The sequence below is a fragment of the Cardiocondyla obscurior genome, linkage group LG10 (genome assembly GCF_019399895.1).
Source record: "Cardiocondyla obscurior isolate alpha-2009 linkage group LG10, Cobs3.1, whole genome shotgun sequence".
Lineage (NCBI taxonomy): Eukaryota > Metazoa > Arthropoda > Insecta > Hymenoptera > Formicidae > Cardiocondyla > Cardiocondyla obscurior.
Window position 1 is genome coordinate 5,473,471 of NC_091873.1, and position 23,994 is coordinate 5,497,464.

At 42.5% G+C, this 23,994-nt stretch overlaps 1 protein-coding gene across 2 annotated transcripts in view; it reads left to right on the plus strand.

Annotated features, from left to right (window-relative positions):
* LOC139106254 (discoidin domain-containing receptor 2) overlaps nucleotides 1–9,009 on the plus strand; it is an 87,674-nt gene extending 78,665 nt beyond the window's left edge. For both annotated transcript variants that reach the window (XM_070662846.1, XM_070662847.1), the window contains 5 exons: nucleotides 907–1,368; nucleotides 4,091–4,298; nucleotides 4,696–5,250; nucleotides 5,505–5,602; nucleotides 5,928–9,009. In XM_070662846.1, coding sequence (XP_070518947.1) covers nucleotides 907–1,368; nucleotides 4,091–4,298; nucleotides 4,696–5,250; nucleotides 5,505–5,602; nucleotides 5,928–6,095 — 1,491 coding nt within the window. In that variant the 3' untranslated portion in view covers nucleotides 6,096–9,009. The remainder of the gene's footprint in view (nucleotides 1–906; nucleotides 1,369–4,090; nucleotides 4,299–4,695; nucleotides 5,251–5,504; nucleotides 5,603–5,927) is intronic.
* The last annotated feature ends 14,985 nt before the right edge of the window (nucleotides 9,010–23,994 follow it).

Below are 23,994 nucleotides of genomic sequence, written 5' to 3' on the forward strand. Positions count from 1 at the left end.
ATTAAAATCACGATGGGTAATTGAGACCGCGATCTAATGAGTACTACTTAATGCCCGGTGAGTATAAGCGTGGCGAGAAAGAAAGGACAAACGTATGTAAAAGGTAAAAACTGGAGATAAAGGAGTGTTTGCACCTGTCGGGACGGCGATGGTTACACGGTCACGTAACCGGCCATACGTGAGAATCTCGCGCGAGCGAGTCGAGAGGCGCTGGCGAGCTCATAAGTGGAAAATAAGAGGTCCTTTGTTCCGAAGGGCCTCTTCCCTCAACGATGCCGTCCAAGAAATTCCCGATCCTCCCCGGCGATATACGTTTCGATGGTCACTCGCGGCGGACCGATCGAATAGAACGAGCTTTGTTCTATGCGAGAAAACGCGAGGCAAGCCTGAAATCACGCCCCGCGAAAAATATTACGGTATAGCGTGGCGCGGTTAATATTGCGTGCCGGCGAAAAAGTTCTCTATCGCCGTCTCGAGAATATCCGTAAACGAGGCAAGAGTCGAGATTTTGCACGAGAGCTGATTCATCTCGAGAAAGGGGACGGGAACGTCGCCAGATCCACGCGCCTATTTATTCGCCGATAAAGTTAACGTGACGTGCGCCTGGCGTATTCACGTATCAGTATCGCTCAAACATATCATATATCATTCTGCCAATTACGATCTAAAATACATCTATATCGCTTGCGCGTAATAAGTTTGAACAGCACGCGCGTTTAATGATTTATCAATAGCCAATGTAATCATCGTTACGCAACCCGATATACCGTAATGGCCGAATCTCTGGGAGTTGATAAAAAGAATTTAAATTATACGCGAAATATTCCCTCTTGAAAAAGAAAAAAAAAAAGAAAAAAACCACGTTCGACAATATTGACGCCAATTTCCAATATTCCGTTTGTTCAGGTTATCGCGGGGAACAAGAATACCTACCTGGAGTCGAAGCACGAACTCGAGCCATCAATATGGGCGAGCAAAATTCGTTTCCTACCCTACAGCTACCATCGTCGCACCGTTTGCATGCGCGTCGAGCTCTACGGCTGCCCTTGGAACGACGGCATCGTCTCCTATTCGATGCCTCAAGGTGACAAGCGCAACAATTGGGAATTCTTCGACGCGACTTACGACGGTTATTGGGACGGACAACTACTTCGCGGCTTGGGTCAACTGACGGACGGCAAGATCGGGCCGGACTCTATTAAAATGAGTTACTTCGACAACTACAACGACAGGAATCAGGGATGGGTCGGCTGGAAGAACGACACGAGGTCCGGGCATCCGCTCGAAATCAAATTCGAATTCGACCACGTTAGAGAATTCTCGGCCGTACACATTTACTGCAACAACCAATTTAGTAAAGATATTCAGGTAAGATTATAACGTATTTTTACATTTTACTCGAAAATAATTTCGTTAATTATAAATTAATAAAGGCCTCGCGTAAATTTAATTATCACGCGATATTTGGATTTATATACCTCGTAAGCATTTTTTTTCTTTACAATATTTTATATGTCTTTTTACAAACATTATTACGCGTAAAAATTTTAAGTAATAATGTTAGAAAAACCTACTTAAAAGATTTTATGATTGATGGTTGACTTGAAGATTCGTATCTACCACTGCCATTAGCCGCGTACGTTCATTTATCATATCTTGATATAAACTTCGAGTCCGAGAAAATAACCGTAGCGAGACCGTATTTGTGTGATAATAAGCGAGAGAAAAACTATAAACGGATATGCGTACGGTATAGAGAGGAAATTGGAATGCCTCACGGCACCGACTTCTCGGTGAGAACGAAACGGCTGCTGAATAAAGTAAGCGGCTGGCGAAGGACGAAGAAAAAGGTGCAAAAAGGAACGACGGACAGTCGCGGCAAAATGCGCGAAGATCCTCCGCCAGCCTTTAATCCACACCCAGAAAATGGGAGAAAAAAAAAAAGAAAAAAAAAGAGAAAAAGAAAAAAAAGGGGGGAAAGAATCCATGGGGTTGAGAAGACGGTATACGGCATGAGATCCAGTTTTCACGTTGGAGTCAAGGTCGGACGTAGGATGGGTAACGAGGCGCAACAACGGTTAGCCCTTGGGTTCGGCTGAAACGGACGGAAGGAGAAAGAGGAAACGATTCGCGGCCTGCTGGATCCGCGTTTCGCTCCAAGCGGCGACGCGGTGGCCACGGCTTTGCCGGAGACGTCAGTTTTTTTCCCGTAAAAATTTTTCGCCCCTACGGCCTCTTTACGCCCGAGTGTTTACATAATGGCTCGCTGAACACTCGGCTAACGGCTAGCGAGATGTATTTTAATAAAATAATTCGGCACTTAGATGCTCGAGATTGCGAGAGATAAATTCAAGAAAAATTATCTCGGCTCTGAAACTACGAGACTAAACATAAACTAATTGGAAGTGATTTGCGAATCGTAGCGGAATGTTATTTAAATTCGAACAAAAATCTTTGTCAATTAAGGCTGAATTATATTAAATTAATTTGATTGCAGGTACAATAAAAAAAACTTTGTTTTAAATATCGGTGGTTTTTAAAAAATTTAGAAAATATATATTTTTATCTCTGCTGTTGAAATTAATTCAAATTATATGCACGTGTAATTAATTGCCTTAAATTTATATCATATTTGTAATTATCTTAATATACTCTAATTAAAGCGTCGCTAGGAATTGAGAATAATTTTCGTCATAAGAGACACAATCATAAAGTACAAATGTAATTTAAATTACATTCCGCGAACTTGTCGTACTAAACAGATAAAGTTAATTAATACACGTGCTGTCAGCAGTTACGCTATTTTCGTCGCTCACCGAGAAAGTTACGAAACTTAACGCGCACGTTGGTTAACCGTGAAAATTTTGCGCCCCATCGTCATTCCGCGCGAGAATCCCTATATAATAGGCCACGAAACACTCCCGGCTGGTATCAAGATTTATCTGAATGGAGCGCCTCATTACCCGGCTCGAGCTCGATTGTGTACCAGCGATCGAGCGACTGGAGAACCATGGGGCAGAACGACGAGGAGGAACAGTCAAGGCTCAGGCTGCGGCGATTCGTGAGGGCGGTCGACGCGAGAGGTTCGCGGAACGGAGGCGGAAGGAGATGGTGATCTGACAAAGACGAATATCGAGAAGAGAGCAGGACGCGACGTTCTTTCTCCCTATCCCCGTCCTCGCTCTTTCTTCGTCTATCTCGCGTGTACAATGGTAGTAAGCAACGACCGAGAGAGCAGATACGCCACGTATTCAAATACAATACCGACAGTCTGGCAAGTCGGCAGTTCGGCGAATGGGGCTGCGGAGTGGCAGAAGCTACCCCTAAACGACCTCTCCTATTAACAAGCGCGCGCGCTCGCGCGGATAGGACACGTCTCTCGAAAGACAGCGCTTCAAAGCATCGCCAGCTACCCACCCGCACCTCCGACGTTCTCTCCACGGCATCGCGGCTGCCACTTCCTCATTCTCTCGACGCATCCGCGGGCGGTAGGCTTCAGTACGTCGAAAATCCATACAGCCGCCGTCTTTGGGTCTAAGGGAGTTAGATAATCTCGGCTTTGTAATCTTCGTCCCTAACTCCTACGCTGTCTTAGCTTCGTACCCTTCCTCTATCTCTCTCTATTTCGCTCGCGTTTCCTCTGTCTTACGTCCGTTTCGCACGGCTTTCGGCTTGGATTCTCCTCGCCGAATTGTCTTACGCCTTCGAGGGATGAAATTAGCATTCCATGCGTCCTCGGCCCGCTCGCGTCACGAAACGCGTTCGTGAGATACCTACTCCGTATTATCGAAACCGTCGATGTCATCCCCAAACGCGCCGTTAACTAATTATCTGTTACCGATGGTAATAATGGCGATAATACTGATTACGTGGACGTAATCGAGTATCTGCGGTGTGTGTAGGTGGGTATGCTTCCGATCAAATTAATTCCGCACGGTAGCTCTGAACACATAGTGCTTTATCCGATCGAATTGCGTACAGTAATCGAGTCGACGTTTCAAAATATCTCGCCTCGTTAGAACGCATAAAAAAAAGAAAAAAAAAAATATATATATATTTTATAACAATTGTTGTTTTTTTTTTGTTTTAGATATTCTCCGAAGCTAGAATCATGTTTAGCATTGGCGGTAGATATTACACGGGCGATCCTATTTTATACTCTTACATGGAGGACAAAATCTTCGAGCAACCGAGAAATATTACAATCAAGCTGCACCATCGAATCGGCAAGTTCGTCAAGCTGAGATTCAACTTCGCCTTACGATGGATTATGATTAGCGAAGTTACCTTTGACTCCGGTGAGTTGTAACGCATAAAGAGCAATTTTATCTACTTGCATAATTTGTTCTCAGAATTTAAATATAAAGTTATAAATTGATTACATATTTTTCGAATCGTGTACGTTTAATGAGTTTAATCAGAAAATATTTTCGAGGAAGAAATCGTAATGTTTGAAAATTGAGACTGTCTTTTACACAAAATTACAATTTATATAAATAATGTTCCATTAATTAATTAATTTAAAAAGTGCAAATTTACACGATTTATTACTTACGTTATTATTAAATTATTTTAATTTTAATTAATTAATTAATATAGAAATACGAAAATATTGCTTTGCGCTGTTAATTAATAAACGTCGTGAAAGTTAGCGGCGGAAAGTACTCAGTGGCACGTGTTTCTATCGTGTTGCAGACATAGCTCACGGTAACTTTACCCCGGAAATCCCATCCACGACCGAGGCCCCACGATTGCGGGATAGAACTTTGACTCGCGACAATCCGCTACAAGCCGAAGTTCCGGTGGCTAAGCAGGCGGACGAACCGACTTACATGGCTGTGATCATCGGCGTCTTGACCGTTGTAATTCTGCTGTTGGCGGTCGCCATATTCCTAATAGTCACGCGTCACAGGCAGCGGAAGAACTTTGCCAGTCCCCTGGGTACCAAGAGCGCGATTCCGACGGGCAATCATCAGCATCTGTCGCCGGAATCCGCGTACGGCACCACGGAAAAGGATCCCTCCTTGATGACCTACCGGGTCGAGGAACTCGACGACCGGTACGCCGGCACGAAGCTCACGACCCTACCGCGAGATCTCAATGATCGTCTTTTGGGCGATGTCAGGCTTGACGAGTACCAGGAACCCTTCCACGAGAACAAGTATCGGGAATCTCCTCATGCGGCGTATTACGGATACAGCACGGTTGTTGTAGACAACAAGGACCTCCACGACAACGTCGAACAGTCTGGTGAGTTCCTTGAACTTCTTCAACATAGCCCCGGTGCTTCAGAGCGCAAATACGAAATAGACGAAATAGTCTAACCGTAACGTTACTTAGTTTAATAACCCTTTGTATTTGCCCGCGGTCTCAAACGTCTAATTTATTTTAGCCGCAATCTTCGATTTTAACAGATATAAATTATAAGAATGTAATAATAACAGCACTTGACAAAAAAGTGCCTTATTCGTATAATAATAAGAAAAAAATTTTTTATTTTGCAGATGCCACGTATGATTACGCAGTACCAATGCCCGTGCCTAGTGTAAGCAGTGATCAAGACAGCGTGTTCTCGAAATCGTCCTCAAGGGGTAGCGCAAAGGTGAGATATGGAAATATTTGTTATAATAAAATTAAAAGCTAAAAATATCACGATAAATTATCCTCGTTAAAAAAATTACAATTTTTTGAGGGAATTTAATAAATGCGCGATATCAACGTGCGTTCTTTCGTAAAATTTTTCGTTAAAAATTAAAACATTATTTATAACAATTTAAAAAAAAGAGAAAAAAATTGATAAAGTTAAAAAGTTAGAAATGTGCTTTTTTTTCTTCCTCACTACTTTTAAAGCGAAAGCATTTTCTGCGAGATGTATTTGCCGGACATACGAAGGCGTTAACATTTCATGTGCTTTTCCGATGCATTAGGCGTGCTTGCAGAGCTTTTTTCCGCCGCCTCCGCCCCCGATGAGCGCACCACCTCTTCGAGGCTCTAACAACTTGACGTACTCGAATCCACCGAGTCCGGAACCAGTTTGCGAGCGCGAGCGCAGAAGTAGTAAGCGCCGCGAGCATTCCTTGCATAGATATGCGTAAGGACTTCTAACACAGCCTGCGGAATATTCACGGAAGGCGACAGGATCGAAGGTATGACGGATTCTTCGTTACTGGAAGCAACGAGATCGCGTGACCGAGTGAACCCTCGAGCACTGGCTCATATTCCAAGAGCTTGCTCCATTTTACGGTCCGTCAAGTATAATTTCTCAAATTTACAATCGACTCGATATTCGTATTTAAACAACGATATTCCGCATTATCACGTCGCGGTGATGAAGTACACGATTTTAACTTTATCGCGCCTTTCGGTTAAAATAGGAACTTGATGATTATTCACGAGCGTGCCATCATCAATTTCGTATTCAAATTAAATCGTCGGCTGCCGACGTTTCTTTTCTTTTTGCAAAAAAAAAAAGAGGAAAAAAAATTTATTTCGACAGAATTACATTATTCACACACGCGGTCCTGAATTTTGCAATACGTTCCACGCGCTTTGCTTCGTACGCGGGTTTTACAATATTTATACACGGGAGGAAGAAACGCAAGCACGGAACGGAGTGAAATAGCTTCAGTGCCGCGAGGGTACGCCGTGAGAACACGCGCCTTGTTAATCCCGAGGTAAAGACCGGTGGCAAAAGTAACACGTTGTATATTTCGAAGTAAACGCCGTGAACGATCGCGCGGCGAAAAGGGTCGTAATCCTGCTTGTTACAACAACGATATCCCTCCCTCTCCCCCGAGTTTAGCGCATCGCGAGAAAAAAAAAAAAAGAAAGAAAGACACGACGCGATCGCGGCGCGGTCGATCCTCGCGAAACAGACTCTCCTCTCGACGAGCACTGCCATCGACGAATTACCAATTTTCGGTGCGCACCGTAGGCGCAAATCCCGACGGTCTCTCACGAAAATTCGACCTGTGGATCCCTACGGATAAGTATAATCTCGTAATCGAAGTTGTATTAAATTGGCATATCAGTTTTTAAGCGGATAAGCGACCACGTGGCGTACGACTCTTTTGCGGAAAACTCGTTCGCCGAACCTGGCGAAAACTGACGACGACGAAAATCGCGATTGTACGACGGCGTTCTCAAACGCCCGCGGTTACTAAATTGCTCATTGGAAGTGAAATCTATCAGCGTACTCGCGTTCTACACTGCCAGTCCTCGAAGTGGAATTTCGCAAACGAGGTGTAACTTGTGACGTTGCGAAACGCCACTTCCGCCCGTCAATCTCTCGCGAATGGCACAAGCAAACGATGTGTGTAACCGTTACAGAGAGTATACATACGTCAACGGACGCGGACGAATTTCCAAGGAAGAGTCGCGTTAATGATTTGGTCTGTTCGGCGCGCATGTGCAACAAGATCGAGCTCGCTATCGATTGAGGAGGTACGCGGCGACCGGGAGGGGAAAGAAAAAAACGACCAGAGCGGATGAGATATTTATCCGATGGCGCGATCGTTACGTCGGGTCGAAGAGATAATTAATTACTGGCTTGATGAAATAAGCGGACGTTTCAATTATTCGCGCACACGAACGTACCGTCAGGCGACGCGACGCTTGACATCGGGGAGGGAAAAAAGCCGCGACGAGATCGGCGTAACGATATTTAAAAGAGCGAAACGATAGCGAGCCCCGATCCCGCCTCACACAAGACTGACGTCACATAAATAATTCAGCAGCCCGACTTGCGCCATGCGCACGCACGTCGTATTATTTATTGTCCCGTGACGAATCTTTAATTTATATATACATATGAGAAAAAAAAAATATATATAGATATATTATATATACATATATATATATGTATACAAAAAAAAAAAAAAAGGTAATACGTATTATCGTACGACGACGAATTTTAAGCATATAATAGATTGTATAAGCCCAACTTTATTTCTCTATCTCTACCGACATCGCCTTCATGCAACGAGGAGAATCGAGAATTACCAGCGTTTAAGGAACCGACAATACAGGGATGAGACAACAATAACTACATGTGTACGTAATTGAACAAACGAGGAAAAGAAAAAAAAATAAAAAAAAGAGAGAAAAAAAAGGAGAAGTCGTTTAGAAAGATTCGAGATATCGGGTGCGCAAGGATGAGAGAAACCCTCGACCACATTGTGATATATAATGAAAAAGAGCCCGGCTCTCGCGAGTAACGTATATATAGGCACGTTATATGCTTAAGCGTGCCTTGTGCGGTGGAGCTCTCCCTTGAATTTCGCCCTGAAAGAGCAGCCGTAAAGTGCAGCGACTCTCTTTCTCTCCCCCAGGTCGACGAACGGCGTTGGCTGCGTGCACCTGTGTGCGCGGGGGCGCGAAATTTATTACCGGTTTAAATATCTGACGTGGAACGTGGCATGAAATTTAAGGCTCGTTCGGCGCTTTTACCGCGCGCGGCTCGAACAGCGTTCACCCGTACGATTATTCGGTCGTCCATTGACCGCTGCACTTTTCCTGATTGCCGATCGTAATCTATTAAGCTCAATTTTTTTCCCATTTCCGTTGAACCCGATTCCCTCCCTCCAGCGTCTCGCTCCGGGTCTCGCTTTCGCAAGTGCCCCCGAGACGCGCGACGCCAATTGACATTCCGCTATTTTTATCCGTACGAGAGCGATACTCGGGGCGCCGTATCAGTTTTTTCGATTAGACGCGAGACAGTTCGGCTCGTCGAGGAGAAATTTAATCGAGCGTTCCCCCGCGCAAGTCGCGCCCTTTTCGCGGCTAAAGCGGCGCGTAGCGTCTACAACGATTGGAACATTGCTATGTATATTTAGTGTTTAATCGATATCGTCGCCATGTAGAATGTTAGAAAATTTAAAGAGAAAATTAACAGTGACAGCTTCGAACGCTTCTCGAGTGTAAATATTAACCGTTAGGGACCTCGTACTACATACACACACGTACACGCGTGTGCGCTCGCACACGCACAATTTCTTCAAGCGCCTTAAGTTGGGGGAAGGGGGATTTTACACCAAGCAAATAATTTCGTCGCAATAATAATCGTCGTCTTTTAGGGGCGAGAGTTATCACGTACAAGCGGTTATCGTTATCGTAATAAGGCGACGGCGGGTTCGACGACAAAATCGCCCGCCGTCGTCTTCGAGGTCCACGTGAGCCCGACGTTCGATCCCGCCGCTTTTAAGCCCGAGATCGACGTGGCGGTGTTCGCTGAATTTCCTCTTCGTCGACGGCTTTCGATAATTTTCCCGCTCAACGGAGCCGTGATCGATTCGCTGAGCTATCGTTGCTACCGCGACACGGAAAATTCGAGTACCTTAAACTCTCTCTCGCTCTCTTCTCTCTCTCTTTCTCTCTCTCTCTCGTACTTCCAGCCGCTGACAGTCTGCTCCTGGCAATAATCGTCAATTTGTCTCAAGCGAACGTGCGCGCTACGCACGTCACGAGCGAGCTAGATCCGGCAATCGGTAGCAGCGCGAGAAAGACACCGAGACGTAGCGGAAAGTTAGTTTGTGTAGAAAGAAGTTGCGCGAGTTAAGGGAGATCGTCTCTCCGACGGAGGAAACGATAAAGATGACGAAGGAAGACACTTCCGTATCTGCTCACGGCGCACTTCGTAGGGGATATCTTATGTCTCTTTTATACTTGTATGAAACCGCACAAGAGCTGCCGACAGTGCCAGTTAATATCCTTCTATTACGACGCGACCGTTTTCTCGAATCGTCTGTAATTTTATCGCGCCGCTCCTTCGTTAACATTATTTTTTTTTTTTATTTTTTATACTTTTATATTGCAATTTTTATTTATTAATTTCCTTAAATTTCACCGCGCCACATTCATCAAGACTCGTCGCGTTCTTAAGTAAATAATTTTAAGCCGAGGAAAGTAGTTTGTACTTACAATTCGCCTCTCATTAATATAAAACAACCGTAACGGGCGAGAACGAGGAGCGGCTGTTAAAGACAATGCGCGGAGATTATCCCGGGCGTCCGTGTACCAACGTACAAAGACCCCTTGGTGGAACGTAAATAATGGTATCTAGCAACCGACCGGCCGATCCGTTAGAACTAGTTCGAGCAGAACCGGATGCCATTATCTACCTCCTAGGAGTCAAATTGGACATGGTAATAATTTTCAGTTATACTCGTCAGCAACGAGGAACGTTAATAATCTCCGGGGCGTAAAGGGAATCCGTTCTCGCGAATCGCGCGCGCATGTTAACGCAGCTAATTCTTATCGCCGCTCCCGGTGGTATCGGAGCGTAGATAGCGGCGCTGTCTCGGCACCGTGCGGGGTTCCTTGCCCCCGGTATACGTTACGTATTCTTACGCCAAGTCGTAAGTTTTCTTCCGGCCGCCGTGTCGAGGGCGATACAGGCACGGCGCGTCGATATAACCGAGATACGACACGATAGGTTCTGCATCGGTACGTAGAGCGCGGCGCGGGAACACTGGCTGCAGCCGGTACGACCGGGGAAAAGTCTCCGGGCATAAATCACGCATGCAACCCTTTTTCTATCTGACATGAGAAATGCGGGAAGAAGCCTCCGGTTTGAACCGACGACACGGGGTCCGAGGGAGTTCGCGGCGGACGAAAAAGGGAGGGAAGCTGGCCCCATTTTTTATACGACGACGACGACGACGTAAGTGCGTGGCGCGTACATACGACCTCTTCGAGGAAACGTAGAAAAAAAAAGATATGGACCAAGACCTGAGAGAGGTCGCTTGATCGATCGAATTTGCGTAATCGCGCCGGGCGAAATCGCGAGAAACATTTATTTATACGTTACAAATATTGATTTTTTTTCCTCATTAAATAAACGAGTTTTACGAAATAAGTTGATATATTTAATCTTTTTTTTTTTTCTTTGCATATTCGTAGTTGTCGCTTTCAACGCGCACGATGTTATTTTTTGCGTTTTTCATAGAAATATACCTCTTGTACGGATTACGATTTTACGACCGCGCGACGAATATGACCACGTGCGATTTCTACGCGAGACTAGCCGAAAGCGGACACTGTGTACATACATAAAAGATCGATCGTAAAATACCTCGCGTCTGGTTGTACTACACTGTATTGTAGAAAGTCGAAGAGAGTGCGGTGAGCAGATACGACGACAATGACAACGATGATGGTTTATCAATAGATTTAGCACAAGCGATAATAGGAAACTTTCCGCCACCCCGAAGGTATTAAATGCGCCGCATAATCTCTCGATGTATATAGCGACTGTAATTTATACATACATATGTGTAAACGTACTATAAATGCGCCCGCGTCGATGCGCGGGATTGACTATTTGTATATATCTGTATTATATTGCGTAAACGAATGTGAAGGGCGGTACCATTGTGAATGTAATTACATTGATCAATAGCATAACGCGAGTACCGGATGCATATTTGATATTTGTGTGCCTGTATCCTTTTGTATGCTATCGAGATAGTTAAAAAAAAAAAGAAAAGAAAAAAAAAGAAAAAAAAAATTAATAAAAATAAAATAAAATAATAAAACTATACATACTATATTGTATTAATTGCGACGTAGGCGACTACGAAGTGTGTAACGCATACATTACGCGAACAACGAGAATACACATGCATGCGTATACGCAAAGTCATACACACAGAAACGTCAACTGACCAGTTCGACGAATGAAATAAAAACTTTTAGCGAAGTGAAGACGAGATCTTATGACTTTTTTTGCAACCTTAAAGAAATCATATTATTTCCTTATCGTTCGCGCCTTTTTCTGCGCGGCCGGACAAAGATAAAAGTAATCTTTAACGTGTTCCTATAATCCCGTCTGACATTCTTTGAAAAAAAAAGAAAAAAGAAAAATAATAATTCTACGTATAATATCGTATAATACCGTGCGTCAACGTTGATTACGAGAATAATTATTTCAGCCAAATGCAACAATTGCGTTATCGCGCATAAATACAATAAAGAATCTCTCAGACTGCAACGGATATTCGTTGAGAGCCAATTATCAAGGTAATTGTAGTATAATCCAATGACTAATACGCTTAATTGGAAATCTCCGGAGGTTCCATAAATACTCTTTAATCTTAATAAATGAATATACATTGAAAGTACAAGGCATTGGATACTTAAAGCCAACTGGGATCTGCTGAATCTGGTTATTAGCTATTCTGCGAAGTGATTTATACTTCTGTTTCCGAAAATTTAGATTAATATCGGCGATGTATCTCGAAGTTCTAAAATGTGGGATAATACGAAAAGTGCTGGAACACTACAGCAAACGAATGTAACGTTTTAAATTTAACTTTAACGATGTAACGATGTCATAATTTCTGTGAGATATTTAATTTTTGTTTTATCTCTTGGTCTTTTAATTAAATTAACATACCTAACTTTGCGTGAGCTTAATATAATTTAATATAGTAATAAATTAATTTCTTTTCTTTTTTAATTACTTTTTAAAGGCTACAGCCATGATTCTTTTAGTTACGAGTACACGTGGGTACACGGCGGTAAAAACTTTTATTTTAAAGGTTTTACAAACTACCTAACGTGCCAGCGTACAGGTCACGTCACGCTGGGCTTTCGCAGTATCTGTCGGTCCTTTCATCGTACTAATTTGGCACCGTCAACGACGTCATTTGTCATTCTAATAGCCAGAACGACGACCGCGTTTTTAATGACTCGAGGGTGAGAGCGGCACTCCATGCGTTCCCTTCCATTGCACCCCTACCTACGTTCCTCTTTTTTCGCAAGTTCCTCTTTAATTTGCTCTCGACACGCTGCTTTTCACTTTATTCTTCAACTTCACTCTAGTCTGTCTATCTTTCTCTCGCTCGCTCAGACGCCTTCACCCTTTTTCATTCGTTCAACCAATTTTTTTTTTTTTTTAATATAAAAAATCATTAAATTTATCCGAAGAACTATATACGTTCTTCGGATAAATTTAATTCAATTAAGCAAGAAAAAAGGAAAAAGAAAAAGAGGTAAGTTCGCTAATGCTTTTTGTAATGGTCCTCGTAACCGCTGATAATAGTTATCCATCCATCAAAACGTTAACACACAAGTGTTAGGATGACGAAGCGCGTTTTGTCTCGCCCTCGAAAATACCGCTGCATCACGTTCGAAATACGGCCGAATAAAACGGGACGACTCTTTTCGTTCGCAATTTTATTCGCGAGCGCTGCAACTTCGCTGAATTTCCTAAATTAGGAGCCGGGAACTATATCAAACGCGACTTCCCGTACGTTGGCTCTCAACGCTGCGGTAATTGTTTGCGATTACGCGTCGCGATTAGGAGAGAAATTTCGGCGGAGCGGGCCCGACCGTGACGATATATTCCAGTCGTTGTCGCCGCGATAAACCGGAGGGGTTTGGTGTAGCCGCAGGCTAGCAGGTACCCGTGTCGAAGTAAATCCATCCCTGACGTTGGCCACGGCGGAACTTTACTCGGCCGGATGCCGAACAGGGGGGAGAGGTGGGAGGGAGAGGGAGGGGGGGGTTGTTCAACAATCGCGTGCTCCCGGAATTCTGTGCGTGTGGGTGCGTGAGGGACGCGTACATGGGACCACGAAATCACGGGGTTCGACGCATAATGTACGACGTGAGCACAATTTGTGCCGCGGTACCTGAAATTCGCCTAGGACTCTGAATTATGAGGAGGGATAAGCTCGGCCAACGCTCTGAGGTCAATTTCGTACACCACATTTTATCGATCGGCCGACACTGCCGGGGTCAGAACGATTAGAATACAGACCGAAGCTACTTCGCGAGCAATTAAACGGATAAACTACCGAGTGCTTACAATGCGAGGGTAAAAAAAAAAAAGAAAGAAAGAAAAAGAGGGAAGTATCAATTACGCTTCGTAACATGAAAGGGTAGAGAATTAAGAGGCTTAGTATCACACCGTGTGAGCTTTAAAGACATTAATCGCCAACGCGGGGCCGCACGATCCCTTAATCTGCCGTCATTACGTTTTATCCGAATAATAAAATACAAATTGTTTAGAACTCGTGGAAATAAATCCACTCGTCTGCGAGAATTATTCTAAAAATATAATTTCTCGATCTCATCGTCGATTATTATATCACAATTATTAGCTGCAATACATTTAATCTATGTCAACGCGTCGGTTTTGATAAATGTAAATTGATACGTTGTTAATAATCGTCAAACAAGGGAGGTTAAAAGTAACTTTTTTGAAAGCATCTGTAAGGGAACACGGAGGATGTTCGCGTTTAGATGCGTAACGCTAGTTCCCTAAAAAGTTCTATGTCGGCTTGTTGAGAAAAATGGACAACGGTTCGAAGCAGACGGTGCCCAAGTGGAGGCGCCAGCGATTCTTTACGCGGCGTGTCGGTGTCAAGAGATATCGGATGTCACATGGGCGAGTCCGAAGACAAATATTCTTACCGCTGTAACAGGATGTTCGTCGGAGTTCATCGCTGTCGCTCTCGAAAGATCGTTAATGCCCCGGCGTTCGCGCTTTCTCTCGCTCGCGTCCTTATTTCTCTGTTCGCGTCGCAAAATTCTAGAGGCTACTCGCAGAGCTGCGTAAGCCCTGATATCACGATATTCCGCCGAGGTATATATCGCGTACGCACGGCACGTTTTCAAAGCCGCCAAATTGCCCGGCAAATTCATAATAGCTTTTATAATTGGGAAGAAAGCGCGCGGCCGCCCGCAGACGATTTATTCCCGGTTGAAGTTGAACCCGCAAGCGCGTTGATTCCCCGCGTGTCTTATTCGACGAAGCCTGAATAAAGTGGGGAATAATAGAACTGGCGAAATACGCACGACGAGAATTTTATATCGTAAGCATTTTCACATTAATTCTCTGACTTCACAAAGATATTAAAAAGAAAAAAAAAAAAGAAAAAAGAAAAAAAATTAAATATCAGGTTTTAAAAATGGAAAAGATCAAAAAAAAAAAAAATGTATGCATCGCTCTCGCGCGCCAGAATTATTGCGAACGTTAATTAATTTACTTTAACGATTATACCAATTCCAGTTACGCGAGGAGAACTTTAATAAACCCGTACCTCCCGGCAGTCTAGAAGATGTTAGCGAAATGTATATGACGCTCTTACAGACTAAAGCGCGAGTGGATATGGCACAAACAAGAGAGCGCCGCGACATCCCTTCATCGTTCTACCCGATCTTCGTCCTTCCTGGCGATGACATCTAGGGCTCAGCGACGAGGAGAACCCGATGAAATCGAATCGACGGGCTAATCCTCTCCAAGCCACTCTCTGCCGTGTACCGGGAACGGCCCGTACTCGAAAATGACGGCGCGACGTCGCGATCGAATTGGCCAGCTGAATTACGCGCGGGCAGACGAGGGCCGATGATGATCCTTTTAATCGCCGATCGCGCATGACGGGACCGCGTGGGATCTTGACGACCGGATGGCGAAATACTAAAGTGGTCATCGCACAAATGCGCAATCGTATTTCAACGATGCACTTTTGCGCAACGACCCGCGATCATTCCGCCTTCAATTGCAAGCACTCTAGGCTTGTCTATCTGATTGATCAATTGAGACCCCCGTGGCGATAATAAACGTTCGCTTTACAACGCGCATTTAGTGGTATCAGCTTTTTTTTTTCTTTTCTTTGTCCCACCCAAATTCGTAGTCGCGCGTATCCGGCTTATAAAGACCGTACGAAACGTTTAGATGATAAAATAAATAGATGAAATAAAATTAATTAAAAAAAAAAAATAAAAATTTTTATTTAATAAAGATTAAATATTATTAGATAGGATATCGTACAGTGAAAATTGTATTTACAGTCGAGTTAAATTACGTTACTTCGTTGTCGCGAAGTTTTAATAATCGAAACAATGATCAAGCGTAACTGTGTTGCGGAAGGAAACATTTACACAGTGACCGTGGCAACAACTATGTTGTATATGTCTGCGAATACTTTGTTGCGCATACTCGACTGTACATATAATTCATCAATTGCGTTTCTGCTGCAGTACCTAATCAGCAGCATTTGATTATCCGCCCTCGATGGTATTAATGTTCCTTCCTTTCCACAGTTTGTTATCAACATAACATTGAATATTCTGTTAATTCTGTTATTAATATTTATTTCGTAACTATTAATTGTTCATATGCGATTACCTCGCGATTATAACGTTATCAGAGACTAAAATATCATTGTTTCAATAACAACGATACTTCAGAACAGTCTTAAAAATATTTCTTTTTAATTAAAAAATTTTCTACGCAATTATTTTAAATCGTAAATATAAGTAGAGTTTTTATTTACACAATCATAGAAATTTTTCATCAAATACATCACTGTAATTTAATGGAACATTTTTTAAAATATGATGGAATCTCTGTTATATTAGTTTAATATATCGCTCGGAAATATGAAGTAATTAAAAACGAGGCAGACGTCAAAAGCGAGCGCTAAAAAAATAGTGGCTTTAAAAAATGTATCCGCCAGATATATTAAACTGATAGTAGAATTTCACAAACTTGCTTTACATTTCCGATTTAAATTTACGAAAGATTTATTTGTACATGAATATTCATATGTTACTTGTACGAATTATTGCTTATTGCTATATTCCTTGGGATATTTTTACTTTGTTACTTTACTTTAAACATTTATGTTTATTGCTTATGGCCGCGCATAAAGTCGTATCAAAGCTGCGTAATGTTCGGTAATTAATGCTAGTAATTTCAAACGCGTGATTTCATTAAAACTTCTCGTTCGATGGAGAAGCCGCAGAGGCACGCGTGAGTTTTCTATAAAATACGAGAAAATATTTTTAATTTCGCCACAAGAACGTCTCGTTCCTCTCACCGCGAAACGAATCGAGGTACATCGCGAAGCTAAAAATAAAGAGAAACGTAGGTCGTGTTTTACGATTGTTTATCCCACCAAAGGGATGCCTTCCTGGGTCTTATGAATTCTTTAGATGCCGATGGGAGAAGAGGGATGGATGCAATCTAGTGGGCGAAGGGCAAGAAGAGAAACAGTGCGAAGTTTATCTCGGTTTATCTGAGGCTGCCGTTGTAAAATTCAACGTTGCCATAGGTACCGAATTCAACTCTGTATTTCGGATAATTCGAGAAGTCGCGTCACGTAGCATCGGTGCAAACTAACGAAGATATACGGAGGCGTGTCGCCGTGCGGAAAATAAGTCAACGAGTATAACTCTCAGAAGATCGTTTAGAAAAATGGACAAATTGGTGCGTTCTTTATCTTTTAACGCGCACGTTTTTACGCACGAGGTGTCAATTTAAAAGCTTAATAAAAAAAAAAAAAAGTTTTAGAAGAGAGCGGTAGGATCGCGTCAGTATTTCAATCAACAATATGTCTGTCACGTAGAGCAAGGTTACGACGAAAATTTTGCACGGAATTTTCTGCGAAGCGCGTCTGTCTGTTGGCTGTCGGTGCTTTTGATATCGTCAGCGTCGAGACTTACCAAAGTTCCTTTCGCGCAGGCCGGATACGTCGTTATGTACGCGGACACGTAGCGGGAAATCGCGTAGACGCCGGAGGGGGCACGCGCAGCATCCGGTGCCCAGGGTTGCATATGTGTGCGAGCGGGCGCGCGCCTCGGTATACGCAAAACAATGCAGACAGCCATCGCCATATATTATTCATCGAACAAAAGGCTAGAGCACCGGGTAAGACGCGAAGGAAATAAGTTGTCACCTCCAGCTGCCGGACTCTGTCATGTGACAGGCCGCGATATGTGTTCACTCCTGAGCGAACGCGTCACTATTTCAAGACGTATCGCAAAATGTCTTTTCGCGGATCGATGCGAGAGCTCACCTCGCGCGGTGCACGCGGCATGCAGGGAAGGGAACAGCTGGGAGCCGCAGCGCGAACGTCACACTTCGTTCGAAAAGTCATTGCTCTCCGGAGTAATTTTTGTACAGAATGCGAATCGAGCCGAGGGAAATCCGAGAGAAACAAGGTAATTATCGTACCGTTTCTTCCGAGACTAGACGACGACGGAGACTTTCCGCGTTATGCTCGCCTCGTCGAAGATAAAGACAAAGAGTGGAACCAGTTAAGAAGGGTCGCTAGGCTTCACGGGCCATCGAACTTTATGGGAAGACGCGAATAAATCGTGGGAATATCTAAATGCGCCGGATTTAGCGCTCCCCGGACTATTTCCCGTGGACAAATAGATAGATATCGCAAACACCGACAGCTCTAAAACGAATTATGACTCTTGTTTGTAAGCGATAAAATTTTTAAGACGCTTCCCGGTTTCCGGCGCACCTTACATCGAAAAACCACTTCAACCGATGTTTTTCCTCGCTAATACGTATCTCAATTTTCATCGTTCGCTCATCGGGCCCTAAAATCGTTGTTTAAGAACAATCCTCATTACGTTTGCATCGTTACGATGCGCTCCATTACTCGTTATTAAATTTCAATATTATTGCTCGCCGTATACTCCGCTAAAGCCGATCGAATTTCACAGGCGGAGCAATTATCATCATTTATAATCGCCGGCGAACTTTCCGTCGACCCTATTACTTTTAACGGTTGAAGTTACAAACGACTTGCCGCCGAGCGTCGGACGGAGCGACGTAAATGAAATTGTTAATTAATAATCTAATAAAATGAAGTGTGGCCCGCTCGCGTACCGATGCAGCTGCCGCAGCAGCGATCGGCAGTGATGCCGTTAAGTGCTGACACAAGGGCGTAATAAATTACTGCCGTTTGTAAGTAATAAAAGCTTTAAGGTCCTCGCGGGCGTTGCGACGGTTCGCTGATCAAGAAGCACCAACGCCAGTTCGTGCCATTTTAGAGAACGGCGTGGGAGAAAGCGGTGTTTGAATTATGAATTCATGAATTATAAAATCGACGCGGAGGGTTATCGATCTTACGCGTCTCTACGTTCGCGCCGCCGGCGGCGTCTGTCTTCCCCGACATGCGCTCACGCGCTCGTCTCGATTTCATGCAAAGCAGGATCGCCTCGCTAAGTGTTAATGGCTTTAGTCTATGATCTGGGAAGAAGCTGGGATCAGAGATAAGAAGAGGCACAAAGAGACCTCCCCCTCTTTTTCTCCCTCTCTCTCTATCGCTCTTCGCGCGATCCAACGGATTAAAGTACTGATTGGATCAGCTTAAAAAAAAAAAAAAAAAAAAAAGCGAAACGGATCTGTTGTAAAGCGATACCTCGGCACAACGTGAGCGCGCACAAAATTTGATTTCTGGATCTCACGGGGCTGCGTAGACGCGCGAATATAATTTTTTACCGCCTCCCTCGATGTGTGCCCCGTAACTCGATATAAATGACAAATGGTATACGACGGTATCCATCAAATTGATTAGCAATTTCTTATTGGGCCGGCGCGAGCTAAATGGCATCGAAGTAATATTGTTTGGGGCCTACGCAATTTCACTTACGCGACGAAAATGGTACATGACGGATATAATGCGGTTAGCATTTATTTGAACTTCAGCCGAAGGGTAGCCGCCCTTCGACTAGCCGATGTTAGCGCGGAAAACGTAAACAGAATTGCGGGGGATCGCGCCGCTTGCTAAAAAGGATTTATTCGTTCGAAAATTTCCCCCCTCCGCAAAGCTTAATTTCTCTGCCACCGTTGGCTTTACAAATAATAATTATAGCACCTTCATTATTACACAAGTTTTAATTAAAAATTGTGTTTAAAAAAAAAATTACTGTCCCAGTAAAATATTCGGTATTAGGCGGAGGACGTATCTACCGAAAGTCAGCGAACTATTTATTTAATGTTACGTACGAGCTAAATGTCTCTGGGTTAATAGCCTAGTTGTAAAGGAAATAAGCTAGCCTCATGCCCTGACATGCTTCCATGATATTAACCAGCCAATTTAATGGGAATACACATCAACTCCGCAAAATCATCAGGATCTACCGCGTCAGGTGTTGTCATAATATTATCATAATAAAGCTCGAACCTCCGAAAATACCGCTTGTCGTTATAACGACGACCACCATAATAATTAAAATCACGTCTTGATATCGACATTACTGGTGCTGTATTAATATGCTAAAAGACACATTTATTAAATCTCGTAACGTAACGATGAAAAATTGATACAATATAAAATCGATTTAAATATATATCTTTTTTTTTATATACCGACGTGATACAAATGAAAGTATTTTAATAATCGCAAAAAAAAAGAATCCTTCTACTTAAACCTAATTTTATATAATTAAAAAATAATCGGTTTAACTTATAGATCAATAACGTGACGAAATCTCGATGAAACTTATTATTATTTTTCACAGCGAGATTAAACTCGGTTTCAACTTTCTTTCCTCGCACTCTTTAATAAAATCGATTTTTATATTTGACTCCAAACTTAACTGCCCTCCTTTCGAACATATTTTCAATCTAAAATATACGATTTTAGAAACGCCTCTCGAACCGCGATACTTTCCAATTTATTACTCTTTGTTCTAAGCGCGGAACATTCAAAGCGATTCGGAATTATATTTTAACTCTAAGGAAATCATCCCTGCGGTTTTAACGCCATACTTTTAGATACGTAAACACCGAGGTGTCTCCTCCCACAAGATCAGCAAGTCAGCGGGCGGTGCCGATCTTTGAAAAGGACTCGACAACTAACTCTGAAGGGTCTTTGCGGCTGGTGTCTATGCGAAAGGGCAGACTAGACAAGTACAGACGTCAGGAACGAGACGGGGCTGTAACTTTTCTACGAACAAGCGGCTGGGGCACCCCCGCGGCGACACTGTGCATAATCTAATTTGTACTTCGGAAACTAAGCGCCGCAACCCTCTATCTTTCTTTTTACTCTCTCTCTCTCTCTTTCTCTCCCTCTCTCTTTCTTCCTTCGACACTTCGTACCCCTCTCATGAATACCTCGTAGTACCGTACTGTATTGCCACCAACAGGAATCCACGCCGCTTCAAACCGACAAGATACTTCCACAACTAACAAATGAACAAATTGTCTGCGGTGGGCGAAACAAAGCACCCCGTGGACCTCTCTGAGAAATGACAGAGGGTTTATCTTAGATTTCGAAACGCGCTGCTGGACGCGTGTTACCCGCAGTGATTCTCGTCAGTACGTCGTAACGACGTCGTTATTTGAATGGGCTTAAAGTGCCAGCAAAGACAAAGCTGTACGGTAAATATCTATGACCGTGTATAACGAATTGAAGCAATTTAAATCATTGGTTAAAGCACATTTGCTAAACGTAAATCGCAATAAACATATAACGTCCGATTTAAAAAATATTCGTGGGATTATTCACTAATTGGTTGTCCAAAAAGTGGGTCTTGCACCGTAGTTAATATAAAAAGAAAAAAAAAGAGATACTGCAGACTCGACTTTCTTTTAACGAGATATTAAATTAGTAACATGCTGTACAAAATTTATCGATTAGCAATAAAACTATGTTACGTATATCGCTCAGAGCAACTTCCTCTTCATCCCGGCTCTTTAACGTCGGCCGTAGTCAAGCATTCACAGATCTTACGATCTACTCTAAAATTAAAACGCCGGAATGAATATGTATGAGTTGTTGCTCAAAGAGATGAGATTTAAATTGCGCTTTTGAGATACGTCGCCAATGATTTAATAACAGGTATCAGCGAATTCCAGAATCGTGATGTTCTCACGCATACCCTTCCAGTTAACAAATCAGATAACAAATACGAACGGTAATCACATATAATCTCCGCGGATAAATCGTATGTTTCATCATACAGCTTGATATCGAAATAAAAACTAATTGCGATCGGTAATTACGCATAGTACGTATACATGTAAAAAAATAATAAAATGCTCTTGATTTTAATTGTCGATTTGTCATGCGATATTATGTATGTAAAGTTGGATCAGATTAAGCCCTACGAGAAAAATACGTGGAATAGGTCAGAATGATTTTTTTAGACCTCCTAGCACTCGGTGTAACCTAACATCATTCATTCCCGGTTCTGTCAGTGCGTTTTAACGACGTCGTTATAATATCGGGGGGAGGAGAAGGGAGGGAAATTCTTCAGGTATCAAGAAAAATAAAGGCTGCTATAAAGATAAAGTAGACATATTAATTGTCTCTGTTAGATCGGTATCTCGTAATGTTTAAACTACTGAGAACAAGAATCTCGCGCTGCCTTACGTGCTACTTTTTTATTGATCTTTTTTCTTTAAATAAAAAAATATAAAAAAATAGAAATTATAGACGGATGATTATAAGAAAATCATAAGATATTATTTATTAATAAACTATAATTCCAAACTTAGCCAACAAAATCTAAATATATTCTATCTATGTAATCGCGACGGAGAATATTACGCTACTTTGATAAATAATAGAAATAGAATTTAAAGTGGAGATCCGCATATCTCGCGAGATAAAAGGGACTTAAAAATTGTGCCGCATAAACTTCCACGTGCTTTACGTCATATGTGTAGCATATATTTATTTTAGCATTATTCATCGCGCCGTAAAATTTGCATAAAGAGTATGCGCCAGTCGTATTTAATAATTCACGAATCGATGATCAAATCGACGTGAGCGTAAAATGATATCCACAACAAACGTGTAAATGAAATAAAAAAAAAAAAGAAAAAAAAGGAAGTTGTTTGTACGAGCGGAATGTAATAACGCCGTGCGCTATCATGTCCCTTCGTGCCAGCATACGTCCATCAACCGCGTGCTAAACTGCGGGCGAACGTCTGCAAACGTTATACGTAAATTCTAACGGTTCGACCCGTGCCATACTCTCCATGTATAGACTGTAACGTTTTGATTAACGGGAACGGGATTCAACATACGCGACGGTAACAGCTGGATTAAGGGCTAATAACAACAGCTGGATTAAGGGCTAATAACAACGCGAGCGCGCGAGAATCACAATTTAAATGATTTTATTTTTGTTCCCGCGGTTTACAGACTTTGCTTTGGTCGGGAAAAAATCGACTGAGTAACCTGAGCTCTCTGTAAAAAATATTATAAAAAAAAAAAAATAAAATAAAATAATAAAAAAAGAAAATAACAAAAAGAAAATACATATTAGCCATGTCATGAAATAACACGTTCCCGTTAATGTCCACGTGGCACGAACGACCATTTCTCTCTCTTAAAATCTTTTTAAAAATTTATATTTAATTATACACGTCGTTAGAAATCAAATAGAGAGCCACGGCACCTATTTACCGGTATATTTAGTTTAAAACGGACGCGTAATGATATTCCCATTTCTCATTCGTGCCCAGATGCAATCGAGTACGAATGAGATATATGCACATATTACAAATCCCAATGACACACAGCGCGCTCTTAATGCAGTCCCATTTGCACGAAATCGACATCTCCCTCCGCAGTTAAGCTCAAACCCGCTCATATTACTCTGTATGTGCAAATTGTCGATCGAGGGACAGGCTTTGCGGTATGTCACGACCGTGCGAGAAGCTCGAGTGGGAACGAGCTGTAATTAACTCCCTTTCAGTGAATTTTCCCGATATCTTACTGTCTATTTCCGGCCTGCAGTCCGGAAACCGCAATGCCAGCGAGCTGTTCGAATAGAATTGTTTTCATCGTAAGGCCGCCGGCCGGCAAATTGCGTCGACGAAAATCCATATAGACGAGCAATTAAAACGACGAATTACTCACGGCAGAAAGTAGAACGCATATTTTCGTCGTATAAAATTCTTATTAAATTCTGGCACAAAATGTAACATACAATAACGCAGTTGTGAACGATAAAACACACGATCCCCTTTTAATTTAAATTCTAATAATATTTTTCAGTACTAAATTAAATATACATGTATAAATCTAGGCTTTTAAAAAAAGGTTTAATAATAATATAAAAAATAATTTAGCAATTAAGGAACATGCGAATAAAAAAAGTAGGTAATCAGTCTTTAAATGTGTGTAACGACGACGGTATACGTGACGAAATGCTTAGCAATGCACGAAACGTGCATCACACCTCAAAAGGTGTATCATTAAAAGTTTCACTACGCTGCATTTTATCGCT